Source organism: Phalaenopsis equestris, unplaced genomic scaffold (assembly GCF_001263595.1).
Source record: "Phalaenopsis equestris unplaced genomic scaffold, ASM126359v1 Scaffold000152, whole genome shotgun sequence".
NCBI lineage: Eukaryota > Viridiplantae > Streptophyta > Magnoliopsida > Asparagales > Orchidaceae > Phalaenopsis > Phalaenopsis equestris.
In genome coordinates, this window is record NW_018164594.1 from 11,225 (window position 1) to 30,761 (window position 19,537).

Sequence of the window (19,537 nt, forward strand, 5' to 3'; positions counted from 1 at the left end):
ATTTTTAATAAGATTGAATGAATATTCAAATAAAATTCTAATATGATTCAAACATTATTTAAATATAATCGAAATGAAGTTAGGACACAACTCAAACATATTTGGCATATAGATCGAATCGATTTTTATCAAGTTTTTTAAAATTTTTATTTGGTCTAAACCTTAGTTCAACTTTATTGAATTTACATTTAGGGCCAAATCTTTCTGTCGGGCCATCGTATGTGTAGATAACGGGCAGAGTGACCGGACAGGAAATACACTTCATTTTAGGGGTGCTTAAAAAAACTAATCCGCGTTAAAAGTCAGATATTTTAATCACCAGTATATATTTTGAATTTCCGTGCTGTAAGGTGCATTTTTAAAAAAAAATGTGTTTTTTTCAATAAGGTAGTTGACCTTCGGACTCGGGAGGCATTTGGTAGGTGGCGGAAAGAAAGGAGGTGTTTGGTTGGTGGCGACCCAGAACGAAAAGAGGAAGGGTTAGGTGGGTGTTTATATTGCTATTCGATTTCACTAGCCTCGAGCGAATACGAGGGAGAAAGCAGGGATATCGAGATGGCCCATACGACAATGGCGAAGGGCATTTCCTCTTACCCCTGGCTTTCACCTTCGCCGCGTTTCTCTCCGTCGCATCGACGGGCACTCCTTTCCTCTTCAATCAGGCTAGGCTGCGTGACCGACTGGAATGGCTTCTCCGCTTTTAGAACAGTAGACAGCCGGAGGCCATATGGCCTTGTTAAAGCCTCGCCGATGAGATCACTTGGGATTTCGGCCTCTGTTGCGACGGCAACAGAGAAGCCTCCGACGGTGCCAGAGATCGTGCTACAGCCTATCAGGGAGATTTCCGGTATTGTTAAGCTTCCTGGATCAAAGTCGCTGTCCAATCGGATCCTCCTCCTTGCAGCGCTATCGGAGGTGAGATTCCGTTCATTTTCTTCGTCTTATTTTAGTGGTGACTAGTAAAATTTAGCTTGGATGAAGTCTGCTAAAGCGTGCAAATTTAAGTATGATCAAATTTTTGTCTTTACTAGATATCAAGACAACTGATATTGCTTTTTGGGACAATTCTTCTCTTGTTTTGATGTAATTCCATTTTAATGTAAATCGAAACGTAGTTCTGGGAGTTTGATATCAATATGTAGAGCAGGCCTTTGAAAGCAAAACCTACCGTTGCTTGAGGCTGAAAGATCTATATCTTTCAGGTCTGCATAGAACTCTTTTAATGTGTTTGCCTAACGATTTCACTGAACTTGGATTGTTTTGCTCTTAATAAGTTGAATCTCATCAGCTATAAAAATCATATTTTCACATCACAATGCTTGGAACATTTCCTACAATGTTATATTAAACATTTGAAGTTTCTAATGCATCTTCACTATGTAAACCTTTCTATAAAAATAACTTTTTTATTGAAGATTTAATTTCTTGTCTTTCCCATATATTCTACTTGTCATCTTATAATCGCCATGTAATTTTTCACTCTGCTCATTTTTGTATTGAATATTTATTCTTTATCTTGAACAGGGAACTACTGTTGTAGACAACTTATTGGACAGTGACGATGTTCAATATATGCTTGCAGCTCTCAAAACCCTTGGTCTTTCTGTAGAGGATGATCCTTTGGCCAAAAGTGCAACTGTTGTTGGATCCGGAGGCCTATTTCCTATTGGAAAAGATTCCAAAGAAGAGGTTCAGCTTTTCCTGGGCAATGCAGGAACTGCAATGCGCCCTTTGACAGCAGCTGTAACAGCAGCTGGAGGAAATGCAAGGTTCGTATAAGCTTACCTTGGAAATAATTTCTAACTCTGCAGATTGAATTAAATTATATATGCATTTCTTAAGTTGTATGGTCTGCTAGATTGATTGGAAATGTGTTTCAGCTATGTGTTAGATGGTGTTCCACGAATGAGGGAGAGACCTATAGGGGATTTGGTTGATGGGTTGAAGCAACTGGGCGCAGATGTTGATTGTTTCTTGGGCACCAAGTGCCCGCCGGTTCGTGTTAATGCTGGGGGAGGCCTTCCAGGGGGCAAGGTAATGCGTAGTTCTTCATCTGGCTATTAATGAAATTTAGCAGCATACTAATAAAACTTTTCATTTTTGCTTTTCTGATATAATTTTTATGTAAATTGCTATTGTTTCTTTTGCGAGTAGAGATTCTTGTTATTAAAGTGAAACAATCACTGTTTTTATATTAGAACTGAAGATAAATCCATAGTATTTTTTTTCTAGATTTTGAAGTAATGCACATCACATATCTTAAAAGCCCTTTTAATTGTCATACGAGGCATGTGGATTCATAAATGGGCCCGGATAATTATCCAAAAATCATGATATTGTCACCTCACTCCAGAATTAATTGTATAAGTTGTTGACCACAAGTTCATATTCAATCGCAAGCTCCATTTATGTTTTAAAATGGTTGTTATGTTTATATGCTTATGTAATCTAAATGATCTGATTTTTAGTGAGTTTACCTCTGATATGAATTATTCTTGCACTGCAGCAATAAATATTTATATAGTCTAAATGGCGTGATCTGAATTCTTTATACAATAATTCTACATTGTTAAAACTAATTGTTTTTCACATAATGCTGCATCCATTTCCTTGAACCATGTTATGACATATTCTTGCAATTCTAGATGCGAGTCAAGTCAACCAAATCATATTACGCGATACCTCTTTATATCATTATTTAAGTGATATTTGTTTGCTGTCGCATTTGCTGTTCAAAGTTAAGTCTTAATTCGTATGCCTGTTTGTTATGTGCCTTGAGTGTTTTCTTTCTGATATATTGCTGACTGAAGTACTTTCTTGAAGAGATACTTAATTTCAGGAAATTGTGCGTTTAAATCCATATCACAAACAAAAGATTTTTTTGTCTCTCAATTTAGTTAAAATTCAGTATTGCTAACGTGAATACTATTCTAACCAAATAAATATCTGTAGCATATTTCTATCTTAATTTAATAAATAGTGCAGCAATATTCTATTGCATCTGCTTTTAGAGCAACTGCTACGTGCAGAAAGTCTCTGTGGGACTTTTTTCTGATAATAGCTGGGTATAGCCTTATGATCCTTTCACAATTTCTCAATGTTATTATAGTTAATTTCTGTGTTTCACTAAACGAAATATAGATTACCTCTAGTCATTCCTTTCAGATTTTGTGATTTTTTTTTTTCATGATAGTCATGATGGAATACTTGTTTCTTTAGCCATTGGGACTCTGTTGTATTTGGCGAGCAATATGGAAGTATGAAACAGTGAGGTTAAGAGTGCAACACTCCTAACCTTTTTGGTCTGAAAAAATAAGCATGATCTATGATGATTCCTGTTTCTTCACTATAACACCAAACAGAGTGGCTCTCAATCTTTATTTCCTGCATTTACTTTTCAGGTTAAGCTGTCTGGATCTATTAGCAGCCAATATTTAACAGCATTGCTCATGGCATCTCCCCTTGCCATTGGAGAGGTGGAAATTGAGATTATTGATAAGCTAATCTCTATCCCATATGTTGAAATGACTCTGAAATTGATGGAGCGCTTTGGCGTCACCGTAGAGCATTCTAGTTCCTGGGATAGATTCTTCATCAAAGGTGGTCAGACATACAGGTGAGTTGTTAAAATAACTAAGGAGGATTTACATACATACCTCTTAATTTTTATGCATTTACATACCTAACATCTAAACTTCAATTCTTCCATACAGAGACCACCCTACCTATGCATGAAAGGTGCATCACCTTTTAAATGTTAAAATGGTTGTATTTCTTATGTGATGTGAACGAGTTGGGTGGTCTTAATATAAGAAAACAAAGTTTAGGCATTAGATATGTAAATACATAGGAATTTAGTGGTATGTATGTAAATGCTCCAATAATCCCAATGGTATAGAATAAACCATAAACTAATCCCTATAAAATCTTTTAATAGATCGCCTGGAAATGCTTTTGTTGAGGGGGATGCATCGAGTGCTAGTTATTTCTTGGCCGGTGCAGCAGTCACAGGTGGAACTGTGACTGTGGAAGGCTGTGGCACAAGCAGCTTGCAGGTATTACATTATTATTTTTAACATTTGAAACTTGAAGCTTCACCAGATCAGAAGATCAAAATTTAAAATTTTGGGATTTTTCTTCATGGATTCAGGGCGATGTTAAGTTTGCTGAGGTGCTTGAGAAAATGGGGGCGAAGGTTTCTTGGACCGAAAATAGTGTCACTGTTACCGGTCCTCCTAGAGATCCTTTCAAAAGGAGAAACTTGCGAGCCGTTGATGTGAACATGAACAAAATGCCTGATGTTGCCATGACCCTGGCTGTGGTAGCTCTGTTTGCTGATGGCCCAACGGCCATAAGGGATGGTAGGGTTTCTGGATTATTGTAGTTTTATATAAAAAATTAGGGAAATGGTTTTACATCTACCACACAATTCTTATATATTTATATATCTAACACCTAAACATATAAATATCAAACTTTGGGTGTTAATATATGTAAATAATACATAAGAATTGTGTAATATGTATCACTAGATTACATCATCGGCTACTCATAATATCAATATTCTTGTAGTTGCGTCCTGGAGAGTGAAGGAAACTGAAAGGATGATAGCCATTTGCACAGAGCTGAGAAAGGTGAGAAACCTGGTTTTTCACAACTCGAAGTTTCCTATGGTTTCCCTCTGTGATTTCTTATCAGTGCTTTTATTTTCTTTCAGCTGGGAGCTACAGTAGAGGAAGGTCCAGACTACTGCATCATCTCTCCGCCCGAGAAATTGAATGTGGCTGCCATTGACACGTATGATGATCACAGGATGGCCATGGCTTTCTCCATTGCTGCCTGCACTGATGTTCCTGTGACCATCAAGGATCCAGGCTGCACTCGAAAGACCTTCCCAGATTATTTTGATGTTTTGAAGAGGTTTACGAAGAATTAATCACAGGATAACATTGTTGGATTAGTGTTTGCTGTCTAAGGAAAATAGCCGTTGTAAGTTCATGTAGACATCCAGATTCCAAGGATGTCTTTCTGTAAGAGCGATCTTTATATTTATTTTATAACCATTATTATTATTTTGTGGAGTCCTCGCATTGCATTGTTCTTTAAAGAGGAAGTTGCCTGGAAAAGAATACTTTACTGCAGAGAGGTGGAAAGAAAAAGGATCACACATGTAGAAATGCTGAGTTATTATTATTTTTTATTTTTATTAGCTTTCAGATAACTTTTGTTTATGTTTTGCACGATTCAAGTAAAGCTAGTTTTGTGTCTGGTTAAATTTTGCAATATTTTTTTTTTTCAAGAAAAATTTAATCTGAATATTCTGATTGAATTTAATATTAGAATTTTTAATGCTTATAATTTATTTGTGATGAGTATGTGATGTGACAGTCCAAGATACAACAACAAATACACGGAAAAACTAAGAAAGCTTCCACAACGGTTCAAAGATTTTCAGAGCTGATGACATAATTCAGCGACAGTAAAAGGAGCTCTTTTTCCAGGAGTCCGAAGGTACGGCCAATAATTAGCTTAAGCCACATAATTAATATTTAGTTTAATAAATTTATAATTTTTTTAAAATTGGGCTCACTATAATACACTTTTTGCGTGATGATGATTTTGATCGAGCGACCTTACGCAGCTCTGCACACGGTCGCCGTTGGGAAAAATTTTTCAAATAAGAGAGGGCAACCAGAAAGATTGGTTTAGAATGTTTTTTTACAGCTGTCTTAAATAAATATTGTTAAGACATGTATTTTGTTCGGTAGGAGTCATAGCTGGAATAACTGTAATTACTTTCGGGTAGTAACTGTTTTAAGTGGGTTGTGATTTTTTTAATCTTTCTAAACAACCATAAATAAAAAATCAAAGTCAGCAAGGCAACTCAAAGAAAAACATTCCTTGTTCTATTTCTTTTTTTTTTTTTTCTTTACTTCTTCAATTTTTGGAGATCGGAACTGGTCAAATTATTTTATTTTAATAAATCCTATAGGTAATTTTATTCCACACGAAAAAAAATACAAAAATAGGCAAGAAGCCCCTACTACACCCCATCATAAAACTCACGCAAAATAAAATAAAAAATAAAAAAACCTAAGGGACTTCTCCCCAAAAAAGAAAATATAACTCACCCCACCTATGAACCCAACGACAAAAACAAACAATGAAACAGACTAATCAGAGTAAATAATGCAGAATAACTTGCATTAAGGTCCAAGGAACTTTGGAAATAATAACCTTGCGGATATGAGCTCCAAGTTTTGTGGTCAAGTTAGCCACATGATTGTCTTCTCTCTTAGTGTGCTTCCAGCAAATGAACAGATTCTTAGTCAAATCTTCAATTCTTTTCATCTGCAAATTAATGCTCCAATGATGATCTATCTTGTACCTGCAATACTTCCAAAGAATTAAAGAATCCATTTCTAAAATAATGTATTTCCAACCAAATTTCTTGGCAATCATCAAACCAAAAATCGCAACATCAACTTCAGGAATCAAATGGGAGATGGGAACAACAACAGTCGCAAACCAGCAAAGAACAGATCCTAAAAAGTCCTGACAAACACCTCCAATACCAGCAGTATTAGATTTTTAGCTTCCATCAACATTTATTTTAATGAAAGGAGCAAAAGGTTTACACCATGTAACCCAAATACAGCCCGCATCCTTAATATTAATAGGAATATTCAGCTTTGAAAAAATATCATTCAATTTACTGTAATTTTTACCTTTAAAACCATTCAGAGTAAGGCTTTTAATAAGATAATTAAGAATCAGCTCAAAAGTATTATTAACATTAGGCACCTCATCATTATGCTTAGCATTATTTCTGGCTAACCAAATAACCAAAATAATGCAGTAGGAATATTAAAGAAAAATGCATGGCTTTTCCAATTCTCATAAATATTATCAATATCAATATAAGTATCAATTTTTTTATTGCAATTAAAAAGATTAATAATCATATTCCAGATGTCATTGGCAAACCTGCAGTTAACAAACAAATGCATAATAGATTCCTTATAATTACTGCAAAGCAGAGAACATGAAGGCATTTTGAGCCCTTCATCTTCAGAATATCATCAATAGGAAGGATCTTGTGAAATAATAGCCAAATGAAAAAGGATTGGGAATGCTTCACCCAAGTATTTCAAATCCCTGAAAAGTGAAATGAATTAGCAAAAGTTTTAGCAATAGTATCTCCCAATTTACCTTTAACTTTAGGGATATCCTTCCTTATCCTGTTAATTGGGATGTTGGCAATGAAAGCTACAGTAGTTTGATGAAGCAACAGAATTAATTTCTACTCAAGCCATTGATTCTCATGCCACATATCCTGCACTCTAAAGCAAAATCAAAACTTCATTAGATGATTAATCTCAGAGCTTGACATTGGTACTATAGAACCTAACTTGAAACACATAAATTTTCTAAAATGAAGATTTTAATTTTGAATAGCTAAGAGACTAATTTTTATTTATGTCGACTAAATTTGGTTTTTTTGGGTTGATTTGTTGTAAGCAAATCTAGTCTTTAGGTCACAAATTGTTGTGTGGCAGTGGTGGACCGGTGGGTGGTCTATTATTTAGCTTGATTGGTTATAGTACATCAAAAAAATAAAAGCTCATATGTAATGTGAGTCTTCTAGCCCAATTGAATTGGGTCTTTTTGTCATGCACATGAAACCCACTCTTTTTTACTCGGTTGTACTCATAGAACACATCCATCAAAGTGACGACCGCAAGAGCTCTCTCGAGAAGACTTGCAAGCTCCTCCATCGAGTTTACCTGAACTCGTCCGAGCTCATCAAGCTCCTTTGTCGAGCTCGCCTATACTCACCAAGTTTATTCGCTGAACTTGCCTACACTTTCCAAGCTTCGCCACTGAGCTCATTTATCAATCATTCTAGGTCACCTGCATGGCAGAAGGAATGAGACTCTAACCCATCACTATCCATGCCCATTTATGGATCGCCTGGCACCCGCGGTGATGTATGTTTAATAATAGATCTCGGATAGGTCTCATACAGTACAACCTATAAACTATCATGCCTTTATTTCTTGCTTTTTTAATAGTCTTATGAAGTTAAGGACACTCAAGGGGGTATATAAATAGAAAGGGGGAGCGAAAGTAGGCTCTATATTTGTTAAACTTCTCTACTCATCTCACAAGTTCTCTCACGAATTATACATCTTATGCAACTTTCCATGTCCATATTATCACATATTTTTACATATAACATATTTACATAATCATCTACACAATTGGAAGACAGTGAATGGCCAAAACGTGCATCATGTTCACTTTAAAAGCATTACACACCATACAAAGATGACTTTGCTAAATGAATAAATATTTCTTATTCAAGAGAAGACAATTATAATCTGTAACCAATTCAGTCCTCTTCATATTTTTATTTTTTTTTTTCACCGAATTGAATTCAAGTCAATTTTTCAAACACAACATAATCATATGAATCTAGATCTATCTTAGGTGACTCCATTATATACTTGATTTCTCCTCAGAAAAACTAACTACTTGTATCATTTTCAGATTTATCTTTTCTTATCTTAGAAAATAAATTATGGGGAAATAAAAATAAGGTGGTGCAGTCGCAACATGGGAGATTAAAATTACTTTACTTTACTGTGACTTATGCATTATTCAAATAGAATTGGGTAATAGGCCCATATCTCACTTTAATAAGGAAGGTTGGGAAAATCTGGTAAAGAATTTCAATGAGCGCACTAGTCGAACATATGGCCATGCACAGTTAAAAAATAAATGGGATCATATTAAGAAAGAGTGGAAGTTGTGGAAAGAATTTCTACGGGGTGAGAGTGGAATTAGATGGAATCCAATGAAAAAATAGTGGAAGCTTCAAATGAATGGTGGAATGAGAAAATAAAAGCATATTTTGTATTTACTTATCAAATGATTTTCACTATTATGTGCAAATATCAAACTTTTGTTTGCACTTATTGTAGGTTAATCCTGCATTGAAAAAATTTCATTATAACGGAATAATGCCCTAGTTAGAAGAGAAATTAGACATAATTTTTGGACGTATAGTAACAACTGGGGAAAACGTTTGCCTGCCAAGCACGGGTATGCTACCTCCTGAACTATGAGAGGAGACAAGAGACTTATCTGCTATGGAGAAAATTCACGAGGATGATCCTAATATTGCGAATGCTCAAGGACTTCAAAGCTCTCGTTCAATTGATCCATAATCATCAAATAAAAGAAAATTAAAAAAACAGAAATCGATTGGTATAAATTTTGTTGAAACTCATATTGAGGCATTAGTTCATACATCCACATCTATTAGTGAAGCAATATGTATATCGAGTGCTTTAAGAAACTTTGTTATTCTATGTGATACTAGATGAATTAGCTAACCTATCAGTTATAACCAACGATATTGAGTTTTACGACTTTGCTCTAGAGCTCGTGAAAGATAAAGATGATGGAGAGATTTTCATGCACATGGACAAGGATAAAAAATAGGATGGCTCAGAAGAAAATAATTTAAGAATTTATCTTAATTCAGTAGTACAATAATTTATCTTCTCTTTACAAACTATATAGTTTGATTTCAACTGCATTCATTACTTACATGAATTAGATTTCTAAAAATAAACTAGTTTTATTTTTCTTCCAAATTTTTGAAGTTTCATTGACTATGACATTTTTGTTCATCTTTGGATTTATGGAGAATATCCATATTTGTTGTACTAATATGATCAACTATATTTGACAAATCTTGTAAAGTATGATTTCATGTAATCCATATTTATATTCGAACTTTATTATTTCTTTGTTCTATTGTGATAGTCGTAACTTTCCTTTTTTTCTTCTACTAATTAGGTGTAATTTATTTTTTTCTTGTAGATGGTTATAACAATTGAAGAGTTGTCAGACAATGAAAGTGATGAATATGATGAGGAATGTATCTCAAATAATGAGGTAATAGGAAAAGCTCATATGGCAATTTTAAATAACACAATAGCATGGATGCTCTTTTATTATAATGCACAACACATGAATAAGAGTCCATGTATGACTTTAACTCAAACTGGGGATAAATGGATACATGAGCTTTTACACGGACATCCTGTAAGATTTGAAAATATGTTCCGAATGTTACTAATAATATTTATAGACTTACTTCACTTGCTTGAGTCATCTTATGGTTTATCTGGATCACTAAGAACTACGTCTAGAGAAGTACTTGCAATTACATTGTATATAATGGGACAAAATGAATCTGTTAGAGCAACATTTGAACGTTTCCAACACTCAACGGAGACAATAAGTATTTATTTTTATATCGGTCTTTAATCATTAATTAAGTTATCAATGGATATCATAAAACCAACAAATATTGAGTTTCACAATCTGCTCTCTGAAATTCTTCAGGATGCGTGTTATATGTCATATTTCAAAAATTGTATTGGGCTATTGATGGCACACATGTTCATGCTATCATCCTATTGAGGGTCAGATAGCTTACATATGGCGACCTAGCTATCCAACACAAAATGTAATTGTTGAAGCTGATTTCAATATGTGATTCACGTTTATTTTAACGAGATGTGAGGGTTCAACTCATGACGCACGAATTTTTCGAAGTGTTGTGAATCATCGAGAGAGTAATTTTCCTACGCTACCAGCAGGTATAGTACATATTGAAAATGAATTATTCAAGTTATTTATTTTCAATTTACTATTCCTTATTTTCTTTTAATGAATGGGAAAATTTTATTTAGTAGATGTTAGATATCCACTTCAAAGAGGATATATTAAAACTTATTCTGAAATAAGATATCACATACCCAATTTCCATAGCGGAAGTCAGCCTATTAGGAGTCAATGTGAGTTTTTTTAATAGAACTCATTCCTCCCTTCGTGCTGTTGTGGAACATGCATTTGGTGTATGGAAGAAAAACTGGGTGATTCTTAGAGATATGCCTAATTACTCATCCAAAAAACATCTAATTGTGGTCGCAACGATGGCTCTACATAACAGCATATGTAGGCATCAATAACAAATTGATCCACAGTTTGAGGAATGTGATATTGCTGACCAATTTATTCATCTTGAGACATATGAAGTTAGAGAAGGAGACCTTCTTGATGAAACAATGCGCAATAATACGATCTCAGATGTGGTTGATGGGGAAGGTGCCGAAGATATAATTCAGCTCAGAGATATTACTACTACCCAGTTATATAACTCATTTTTATAATGCACATGTAAGCTGTTATTTTTTATATTCTTTCATCGTATTTGTAATTTTATTATTAGTGAAAATAATTTGTTGTAATTTTTGTTTTCACAGTGTATTACTTGTTGAAGTTTGGTCTCTTAACTAGTTTGTATCACTTAGATAAGATATATAAAAAAATTTAAATTTTGATTTTTATGACATCTTTTCTGTGTTTTTTTCATTTGCTTTTGCACTGTGGTTTGGTCTTGTTGAAGCAAATTCAATCAGTTCAGACATAGCAGCACTAATGTGGTTTAGACATAGCTGCACATCACTACTTATAATGTGATGTTTACATTTTTAGTGTTCTGTGATGTAATTAATTTCAATAGCTCAATTTAGTCTCTTTATGAATAATTAAGCTTGGAATATGTGTTCAGGATATTGCATGACATTCTATTGCAAAATATGTTGGTCAAATTATTATTTGGTGGTTACACTGAAAATGTCTTTTAGTAAATTCATTATGAATTCGTAACTCATTATACAGTGCATGATAACTTTGCATTAATTGATATTTAGAATTTTCATGCATTAGTATACATTTTGGCTCGAAGTATTATGTATTTAGCCTTTCATCACCATTAGTTTTATCCCGACTATTTTTTATTGGCATTATGAATCCTATTTTTTCATTGTTTTGTCCTACTTCATTAGTTTTATCCCTTACTCCAATGGCTAGTCTTCACAAATCGTTCCTTTCAAGCAATCAATTTACAAGAATTCTTATATCTGTTTTGGGAGCTCTAAGCTCCTTAGAACATTAACATCTCTCAAGTTAATCATTTCATGGGCGTATAACTGAGTATGTGAAGTGTGTTTTTGCTGGTGACAAATTTCCTACTTCTGTGTTTCCTTGTGTGGTTGGTAGAACAATGTTGAGGTATTAAGAATCACACATTGAACAAGAGTTGAAGTTTTGAGGTCAAAAGTGTCATTCCCCTTTCAGCTCCTTAATAAATAAATTATTAGGAGCCTGACTTGTTTATTTGTTACAAGTTTATTAGTAATGAAGCAACCACAATTCTTTGCATTTTGTATATCTCCTTACCACCAGTGCTATTTGCATTCTATTATGTTTAAATTATCACGTTCATCAAATCTCAAGTAAATTAAACAGTAAAACATGTTCAATTGATTCACCTTTTATCATCCTCCTTCGTATCCAATTTAGTCAACCTAGCCTTGATGCTGTTTAGTAGTATTTTGTCAATTTGCCTTTATCATCTGATTTCTTCTTCTATTAGTATTTTGAGCATGAATTGAAACCAGAAATCATTTACCATACTATAAAACGGAGCAGCAGTACAACAATATGGTGATGTTCTGGATATTGCATGACCCTATATTGCAAAATTGCTGTTCAGGATATTGCATGAAATTCTTTCTTGCTCATAACTTCGAACAAGATATTGTTCATTTGCTAAATTTCCACCATTTGCCTGTCGTTTTTCCGATAAGGGGTTTTGATCTACATGCTGGATATGAAAGACTTTGTTCTTAACATCAATTTGCTCGTCACTAGCAAAGGAGTCGTTAACACCAGAAGGGTAGCTGCTGGATGATGATTGCACCACTATTCTTGCATAAGACTATGGATATTCTGCTCCATATATATTTTGATATAATCAGTAATTTAATTTTCATGGTTAAGCTTATATTTTGCATGGGTTAGTAGTTCTAAAGGGAAATGATATGCAGACCAAGTTATCCTTTATATAATTCTTTTCATTAATTGTTACAGAATCAGCAGAATCTGATTCATATTTTCCTTGACATCCTAAATTTTGGCAGAAACTTCTTAATTTTATTTTTTTTGGTTAAAATCAACTAGCAACTGAACCAAGATTCACAGATTGAATCAGAAAAGATCATCAGGGTTAGTTTCTATAGATTTTTTTTTCTTCTTTAGAAGTGATTATAACTCATGTAGCAATTATTAAATTTTTATAGAATCCCACTACCAAGATTCAATCTTTTCAAACTTTTACAGTCCCGGACAAGAAGTCATGGAACTCCAATGGAAGAATGAAATGTATACGCATCATAGCTCAGCTCCCAGAAAGTTCTCAACCGGCATCAATGAAGTTAAAGAAGATCTAAAACTGCGAGGGTGGAGCTGTAACCCCCATCCCTCAGCCATGGAAGATGAGATAGCCTTACTGTTTTAATACCACCCTTACGAGAGAGAGTTCGGTTGTAATTTTTTGTGTGAATTTCCGAATGACAGACTATTATTTATGCTAACAAATCAATCAAAACCATCAACAATGAAAGCAATACCATTCCACGTTTCAATGTTTCTCACAATCAGAATAGATTCTCTCCTCCAAAATAACATCTTAATGATTCTGTGCATCAGTCTTTTTGCCCTGAGAGCATTTTAGTTGAGAGTTTTTTATTTTTACAGTACTTTTTTAACTCTTTTCAGTGAAGACATATAATATATGATTCCTGATGTGGTTGGAGGATATCATTAATGGTCTGGTTGAATCTTCCAGCATTTAACTACACCTCATTACCGCATGCCCAAACAAGAGCTTGCTGTAGAGCTTCGTCTTTCATTTGTTCATTTGCTTTGCATCATTGGAGATGGGAGAAGCTCCATCTGTTGCACAACTTTCACTTGTTATTGTTCTGATTGTTTCAGCTGCCTAAGCCAGTGCGAACACTTAAAGCTCAAGCTAACTAAACTAGGTACTCTTTACTGGGAGTTTTGAAGTTGTCTCTGAAGCATCCATGTAAGTTAATCTGTCCCAGGAGAACATGATTTTGAGCTAATGGACAGTTAGGAATTTTTTTAAAGATAGATCTTGGGTCAGATTATCATCAATTAAAAATGACATAAAAGGATATTCATAAAATAAATTTTCACACTTATAACTGGCACTATGACTTTCGAACCATGCCATTTGGGTTTTGGAACTCACAAGCTAAATTTTGAAGCGTGGGTTTTGGAAGGGAGAAAATAATTATACCTCTTCTTTTTCATAGAAAATGACTACAAGATAAATTAAGGGGATTACTCGCACATAAAGAAAATAATAAAATCAGTCAAAACTCTCTATGATGAAAGAAGGAAATATGAATTATGACATCAATAATACCACATTCTAGAAATAAATAATACTTAATAATAAAATATACAAAAATAAAAAATTTCCTAAAAATCCAACAACCACTTAAGTTGGAGAATAGATATCTATCATACCCAACTGCTTATATGTAGCTCAAAATTAGGCACGATAGTCATTTGGTGAAAATATCCGTTATTTGTTGGGGAGTAGGGATAATTGACATGAAAATAGTTCCACAATCAATCTACTCTTTTATGAAATGTCTGTCAATCTCCACATGCCTTGTGTGACCATGTTGCACTAAATTTTTGCAATGCTTATGACTGATTTATTGTCAAGTATAACTTCAAGGGAATACTTATCGGGATCTGCATCTCTTCAAAAATTCTTTCAATCATTACACCTCACATGCTCCATTAACCATAATCTGATATTCAGCCTCAAGCCTACTCCTATCAATCACATTTTATATCTTACTTCGTCATGTAACCAAGTTTTCTTACACGTAGGTGCAGTATCCAAAAGTTGATCTCCCATCAATAATTAAGACCGCCCAATCTGCATTTGTGTGCGCCTCTATGATCTCTTGTGTGGTCTTATGAAAGAGTAAGCCTTTACCTAGGGTACCTTTTATATATATGAGAATTGTTGATTGCTTCAAGTTTTTTTTCTCTTAGAGCCAGTGCGTAAATTGACCTACTAAACTCACAACAACAGTAATATCTTGTCATGTATTTAATAAGCATATCAACTTCCTCACCAGTTTTTGATACCTAATTGTATTTATTGGAGCACCTTACTTCCCATCTCTCTATTTTTAATTGAGATCTATTTGAGTGTCATCCATCCCAGTTTTTTTGAGAAGATCAAGAACATCCTTTCATTGGGAACCATAATTCCTTTCTTCGATTAAGCATTCTTGATGCCAAGAAAGTACATCAAAGATCCTAAGCCCTTGGTTCCAAAAATAAATGACAGGAAAGCCTTCAAATAATTCATCTCATATGCAACATTTCCTGTGTGAATAATATCATTCGCATATACAATCAGTATGACTATCTTCCATTTGTTTGAATATATGAAAAACATTGTATGATCTCTCTACCATTGAGTATAACCTCAACCTTTAACAAACAAAATGAATTTTTCAAACTACATTCTTGATAATTACTTCAACTAGTATATGATTTCTTTTAGTTTACATACTTTTATGTGGAACTTCACACTCAATCAAGGAGGTGCATCCATACACTCTTCTTCCTTTAAGTTCCCATTGAGGAAGATATTCTTTTTATCTAGCTAATATAAAGGTCGGTCAATATTAACTACTAGTAACAAAATAACCCTTATAGAGTTTAGTTTTATAATTGGATAGTTTATTGTTGCAACAAGGGCAAATATTTATAAATAACAAATGTTAGATGTTTGAGTAAATCTCTTGGAAACCAATCGAGCCTTATATTGTTTTAAAGAGCCATTAGAAGTATACTTAATTATAAACACCCATTTACACCCTTTAGGTAGATAAATCAATTCCCAACTACTATTTTTTTCAAGAGCTTTGATCTCCTTAAAAATAACCTCCTTTCACTTAGGAACTTTCATATCATATTGCACAGTACTAGGAATCTCCATTCACGGAAATTGGGAGGTAAAAGCATTGAAAGTATATGAAAAGTTTTCATATGACGCATAATGGAATAATGTATGTTTGGTGCAAAACCCTTCCTAAATTGGAAGGCTAGACTCATTATAATCAAGATTCAAATTAAGTTTAGATTCATGACTAGAAAACTAAAAAGCTCAAAGTTGAAGTTGACTGAACATACGGTAAGGGATTAATGAGGAAACTATTTAGTTTCATGGATTTTGGGTAGTGCAAAAGGCTTTTAGACACTTTCGTTTGAATTTACCTATGACACGAATGGACAATATCAAATGATATCACTATCGTAGTTCTTCTTCGTTATGAACATCATGAGGTTATATTTATGAACTTCAATATCTAAAAGTCTCGTTGCACTCCCTCCTAAGATAATATTGTTTGGGTTTTTAGGTTAAATAATCAAAATTGGGGATATAGTATTTTAAGAGTCTCCAGTTTTAAGAAAATGCCGAAACTCAAAAGAAAATTTTTTTGTTTTGTTCCTTCATTAAAGTTGAAGTGAAAAAATGGTTGTAATTCAACAAAAAAAAATTGACATTCATACTAAAAATATTTTTTTTGAATAGATATCAAGGCATTTATACCCATTTTGGCTAGGAGCGTAACCAACAAGCACATATTTTTTGGCTCAGAGTCTATTTTTTTCTTGATTATGAAAGTAGATGAAAGCAATACACCCAAATTTCTTTAGATGTAAAGAATATGAGAGTCAATTCGTTGAAATTACTTATTGAAAAACATCAAAAGCGTTTCACAATTTAAAATTTTAGGACTTTAATTTATGAAAAATGTAGCAGTGAGAACAGTTTCACCTAACAGTTGATTCATAAATAACAATGTCTGAGCTACTTCCAATAAGTGTTTGTTTTTTTGCTTTCAGCCACATCTTTTTGCTGTGGAGGTTGACATAAAAGTTTTAATGAATTATTCTTTTTTAAGAAAAAAATTAACCAAGTATTTTTAAAATACTCTTGGTCAATATTACTTCGAAATATTTGAATGATTTTTTGAATTTGTGTTTATACCGTAGTGTAAAAGTTTTTAAAAATTATTTTCACTTCAAATTTGGTTAATTAAATATACCTAACTTAATGTGATCATCATTGAAAGTCATAAATTATTTTTTTCCTAGAATGTGTGAGGTTTTTACCCTAGATATTACTATGAATTATAGTAAATGGTATAGTTGGATTGTATATTTGTGGAGAAAACGATGCACGATGATGCTTAACAAACTTATTAAGTCAACATTAAAATCAGGACAAATTTTATTCTAAAATATGTTAAAAAATAAGTTTTTGGATGCTTAAAACTAGGATTGTCTAAGATATAATGTCATATCATATTTTCATTATCTTTACAAATAGAAACAAAAATGTTGGTCGCAAAATGGGAAGATCTATATATATATATATATATATATATATATATATATATATATATAGTTTAGAAAAGTATTATTTTAATTTTGAAAATACGAGACCGAACTGATTCTATATCAGCAATAGTTTAAATAATCGAGCACAACTTCACAATCTATGCATCTATCCCAAAGAATAGATACACTACTTGCTGGTGAGACTCGATTAAATAAACTAAGGTATGTTTGTCATTTGTTTTAGTCTACGAAAACCTTAAATGTTGACTGATAAGTTTCATTATCAAATATGGAAGATTAGATAGGTTTATATTAAGTTGGGTTTTTAAATTTTTATGTAAGGGTAAGTCCTTATAGCTAATTACATCTTAAATAACCGAAGTCACTTAATAAAACTCTTGATTTATATCAGAAAATAACGCCTTCATGAGTTTTAAAATGTTAGGATTCTCAAGGTCGGACAAAGGGGTATAAAATGGGAGAAGATCAAATTTGAAACATTTATTATGGAATCCAAAGGAAGAAAGATTGGGGGATGCCACAGATCCCGAGGAGAATCTCGGTGACTTCCCAAGTTAACATATGTTTGGCTTCAGTTTTGAGAAGGACATTATTGAATGTTTCATTCTGTCAAATATTATTATTTGGGGCTTGCATTTGCATGACATAGTCATACAAATAGCCTGGAAGATAGGAGGGCTTATGTCACAACAAGCGACAACCTCAGAGCCTAAAGCGAGTTAGGACTTAAATTGCAGAGCATAATTGTGCAAAGGCTTAAAGATGAGTTGAGGATTTATGTTGCACTAGGCAGACAACCTCAAAGTCCTATGGTTTGTTATTTAATTTTAATTAATTTTTTTTTATGTAGATCCACTTGTCGTGCTGCCCATAGTGCTAGCTCCAGGCTCCTCGTCGAAGTAGCAATCCTAATGTCTAAGGTTCAAAAGATTTAACCACATGTATATTTCAATGTTTTGTTTTGTTATGTTCAAGTGTCTTTTTTTTTAGGAGGGGGGTTAAAGTTGATTAGAGCGACATTGGTTAGGATCTCACAGTTCCTTCGTTCCAACACCACTATTTTCTTTTGAATTTACTTAGTCTAAACGAGTTGTTAAGCTCATTTAAACTGGGGAGATCTCGTTAGCAACTATAATTTACCTCATCCAAGGGACTCCCATAAATCCAAAAAAATGTATTATGAAGTTATGTTATTTTTTATTTTGGTTTTGAAAATGTTGTTTAATTTTGAAAAAGTTGATTGATTTTTGACAAAGTTGTTTTGTTTTGACATCGCATGCAAATTTGTTTCAAGTTTTGCAGAGTAACGTAAACACATGCAAGTATGCAAAATGTTGAAAAGTAAATAAGTAAAATTGCGGGGCATATAATTTAAATGCATATCTGTCATCTTCTCACTAATCTCACTGCATGGTTAGTTTTTGCAGTATACATAATTTTACATGAAAGAAAACAGGGAAGAAAAGGCTCAAGCTACCCCTACTGAGTTTTCGGTCACAACCTGATGGTTCCCTAGAAGTTTTAATAGATGATTTTCTTGAACAAAGTATAATAGGTTCATTTGTCTTTCACAATATCCAAAAGATCGTAAAGGTGTTCGGAGCATGACCCCAAGAAACCTTTAGAATCCTTTGAAATGTTATGAGTCATTTGAAAAATGTTATGAGTTCATTTGAACTTATTATATTGTTCAAGTAATCATCTGAAGTTAAATTTAGGGTTTGATTGATTAAGCTACTCTATGCTCAGTGAACCTGATGTTTTAATTATCTCATGACAGGGGTACTTAATTAGTCATTTAATGTTTCATTTAAAAGTTATATAAGTGGATGCCCTTGGGGGGCGTGATTAGGTTATTAAAAATTTCATGCCTACAATTAAAGTTGGGCTTGTAGTGTTTAGAAAATGCTTATAATTAGTTATTTTTCTTTCCTAAACCTCATTAAGCAAATCCAAATTAAGTCTAATTCACTACTAAGCCCTTAAGACTTATGAACGGATAAATTCAGAACTTTTAGGGATATTAAATTATGTGGTATCATTAATCTTTATCAATGATTATAATATAACTCAAACATTAAATAGGAGTTTTAAATTAATAAGTTATAATTTTCCAAAATCA

At 33.3% G+C, this 19,537-nt stretch overlaps 1 protein-coding gene across 1 annotated transcript; it reads left to right on the plus strand.

Annotated features, from left to right (window-relative positions):
- The first annotated feature begins 411 nt into the window (after positions 1-411).
- Positions 412-5,222, plus strand: LOC110021924 (3-phosphoshikimate 1-carboxyvinyltransferase 2). The gene is made up of 8 exons (XM_020720648.1): positions 412-915; positions 1,525-1,769; positions 1,881-2,034; positions 3,402-3,616; positions 3,938-4,055; positions 4,151-4,361; positions 4,573-4,634; positions 4,718-5,222. The coding sequence occupies exons 1-8, from the start codon at positions 556-558 to the stop codon at positions 4,934-4,936; spliced, it is 1,584 nt and encodes a 527-aa protein (XP_020576307.1). The 5' UTR covers positions 412-555; the 3' UTR covers positions 4,937-5,222.
- Positions 5,223-19,537: the final 14,315 nt, after the last annotated feature.

Bases quoted from the DNA above. Each gene is read 5' to 3' on its own strand.
- LOC110021924 (XM_020720648.1), top strand. From the start codon at position 556: ATGGCCCATACGACAATGGCGAAGGGCATTTCCTCTTACCCCTGGCTT. The intron at 1,770-1,880 runs GTTCGTATAAGC...AATGTGTTTCAG, and splicing joins GCAGCTGGAGGAAATGCAAG to CTATGTGTTAGATGGTGTTC. The intron at 4,635-4,717 runs GTGAGAAACCTG...ATTTTCTTTCAG, and splicing joins TTTGCACAGAGCTGAGAAAG to CTGGGAGCTACAGTAGAGGA.